We start from the raw sequence: 3208 nt of genomic DNA, 5'->3' as shown, positions 1-3208 counted from the left end.
CATGCAAAATTTATAAAACCAAACGACCCTTTAACATCGTTAACGACTTCAAAAATTTGACATGACGACCCTTCAACATAGTTAACGACTACAACCATTTGACATGACGATCCTTCCTATTTTTGAACAGAGAATAAATTTTGTATCATATAGAGTCGTTAGTTTCATAAAGGGGTCGTCAAACAAAAAATCGTTAATGCTTTAGAAATATACTGACGACCCTATCACTATTTGGGACATAGAGGTGGTTCTGCATAAGACAGAGTCGTTCGTATTTAAAAAGGATCGTCGAGAAGAATCGTTAACGATTTAGAAATTCCTGGACGTAATGTTCATCAATTCAACATGCATATCAAAAATCGTTAAGTAATAAAAAACCGTGGTTAACGACCCTGGAACTGTAACTGCAATTTTGCAGTTGAAAACCTAATTTTTCAATCAACAAATCAAATTAAAGGCAAACCCAACTTAGATTAGGGGATATTAGTTCACTTACGACGATGAATCAGTGAGATTTTTTTTCTCAGAAATCGTTAATGGAATGGGAGGGAGGGGGCGGAGGAGAAGAAGGATGGGAGGAGAAGAAGTTTTGATTGAAATGAAGATTAGGGACCTAGGTTAGTGGTTAATGAGATTTTTAAGGTAGTTATTAGAGAAGGCTAAATTAGTATTTTCACCAACATTGTAGAAGCCCTTTATCTTTTATGGGGAGGGTATAGATTGGGTGAGGCCCCTAATTATTTTCCACGGCCCCCAGTTAAGCCATGATAATCAAGTCTGTTAACCGGAAAAGCGAACACGGTTCAGGAGGAGAACTCTAGTTGCCATTGGCACTCGTGATTTGGATACGTTACAAGGTCCTTTCACATATGAGGTACCCTAACAATAGATGATGTGTCAAGGTCGCACCAAATCCTCCCCAGAAACGGACTTCAAAACCTAAAATATTCTCTAACGGCTACGAATTCCCTCTATAAAACATCTAAAAATCTTCTCTCATACCTCAAATCTTTCACACTCTCTCCTTTCTGAATATTTCACACATATCTTCTCTTGTACAATTACTATTTTTTCCTCAGTCTCTCAATGGGTGGTAAAAAGGGTGGATCCGGCGGAAGCAGCTTCAATTCAGAAAAGAACAGGTAATAATAATTCTGTTTTTATATTTTTTAATTATAGTGGTTTTAGTGTTCAGATGAGTGTTTGTCTCGAATCAATTGATGATTTTGAGACAAAACTCATCAGAAAGATTGATTCTTTTTTCGTTCTTGTTAGTTTCATGCTTCTTTAATTTCAATTTCTTTGTGAAATCGTATTTGGGTACTTTTGTTTTTGGTAATTGTTTGTTTCTTAGCAACCCAACTTTTAGATCTCCAAATTAGGGTTTTGGTGCGGTTTGGGAATTAGAAAGATTTTCGGTTTTATGTGATTGTTGGTTATTCATCATCATCTTCTTCTTGTCTTATGTTTTTTTCCTATCTACCTTTGTACAGTGCACCTAATATCAACATAGTGGAGATGAAAAACAATGTAGACAAATTGCTAGAAAAGATGGAAGGGTTGAGTGAATCATTGGATCAATTTAAGGAGGATGCATCAACTGAGAGTAATAGAGTAGATAAACTGGTTGAGGATGAGAATACTGGATTGTCCAATCTTGTTGAAGATATAACCACGGACATTCGAAAGGAATTGCAAGCCGTGAGAACCACTGCAAACAATGTCGAGACTCTGCTGCATACTTTGGCAAGAGGCTTAATGGATGTTGGGAATATCATCGTCAAGGCTCCCGGTTATGTGGCGAAAACCGTCGTGAATGCTCAAACAACAACAAATCTTGAGGCCGAATTGAAAGAAGATAAGGAAATTCTGAGGAAGGCTACAAAGGAAATAGTTGATGCATACAAAAAGCTAATAGATCGCCTTGATACAGCACACAACAATTCAATAGTGATCTTAACCCTTTTATTCGCCCTTAGTGTCTTCTTTTACAGCCATAGTCTTCCAGCAGGAACCAGAATGAAGCCCGTTGAGTTTTCTGGAAGAGTGTCAATAGTCATCCTATCTGCAGCAGTTTGTATGTGTTATCTATGGCTCCAGTATCAAAAGATTTGTAACATTGGTTTACAACTAAGGGCTCTGAATGGACGTTTCCAAGACTACACCAACGTCTTCACTTCCCTTTCAGAATCCAAGGAGGAAAGAGCTGAAAAACAACCCAACACCCAAGGCAACCAAGTCGAATTGCCGGTAACAGCAGCAGCCCAATTGGTGGGAAAATACAAGCATCTTGAAAAACGGAAACTGATTTCGGCTTTCGAAGCAGAGACTTTCCGAAAGCAACCCATAGAAATGATGCCGTCGACTTCAAAACTCTATCTTTGGTTCATTGGTTTGCTTTTCATAGGAAGTGCTATCTTAATGATTGCAGGGGCTGTTAATGAGTTTAAGAACGGCAGTCCATGATTCTCATGGAAGTTGCAGCCGTGGTTAGAAATTAACAAAGGGGTCTGCTAGTGCAAGTAACATTTAGTTTGCTTTCATGTATTTTATTTTGGTGATTGATGTTCCTGTGTCTAACTCTTCTTAACTTTTGGAAGGGGCATAGTTTCCCGATTATGTAATGCTGTTAGTCATCAGGGGAATTGATTATTGAATCAACTTCTTGCTCTACAAAAAATGGGTCTGCTAGTGAAAGTTAGCCGCAAGAGGCTGGGACTCAAATCTATCCACAATAAATGTAATTGGTTCTTTATAATTAAACCAATGTCCATTTCCTTCATAGTTATTGAGTTTTATGTTTCATCAATTTTGGATCAAAAACCAGTTTTAGTGCAAGTAACATACACACTTTAGTTTGCTCTTTATGCATTTTATTTTTGGTGATTGATGTTCCTGTGTCTAACTCATCTTAACTTTTGAAAGTGGCATAGTCTCCTGATTATGTAACTTCTTGCTCTACTATATACCATTCTGTTGATGCCTCGGATACAAGTGCATGTATGCATATGTAAGATATGTTTTTGGAAATTCCTCCTTTTCTTTGTTTTTCTGAAAGAAAGTCTGGTACAGTTTCTTAATCTAGTTCAGCAGATAGTTCCGACGGAAAGTCTGGCACAGCAGATAGTTCGACTCCGCTTTTCGGCCTGATCGAGGGTGCAGTTGTATGAAGAGTACAGGGTTACGAAGTTAACTGACCACTAGGTGC

At 38.0% G+C, this 3208-nt stretch overlaps 1 protein-coding gene across 1 annotated transcript; it reads left to right on the top strand.

Annotated features, from left to right (window-relative positions):
* Positions 1–802: 802 nt before the first annotated feature.
* LOC113343364 lies at positions 803–2782 on the top strand. The gene is made up of 2 exons (XM_026587587.1): positions 803–1142; positions 1494–2782. The coding sequence occupies exons 1-2, from the start codon at positions 1087–1089 to the stop codon at positions 2464–2466; spliced, it is 1029 nt and encodes a 342-aa protein (XP_026443372.1). The 5' UTR covers positions 803–1086; the 3' UTR covers positions 2467–2782.
* Positions 2783–3208: the final 426 nt, after the last annotated feature.

Source organism: Papaver somniferum, unplaced genomic scaffold, assembly GCF_003573695.1.
Source record: "Papaver somniferum cultivar HN1 unplaced genomic scaffold, ASM357369v1 unplaced-scaffold_57, whole genome shotgun sequence".
Taxonomy (NCBI): domain Eukaryota; kingdom Viridiplantae; phylum Streptophyta; class Magnoliopsida; order Ranunculales; family Papaveraceae; genus Papaver; species Papaver somniferum.
This window is presented reverse-complemented; position numbering and strand designations above follow the sequence as displayed.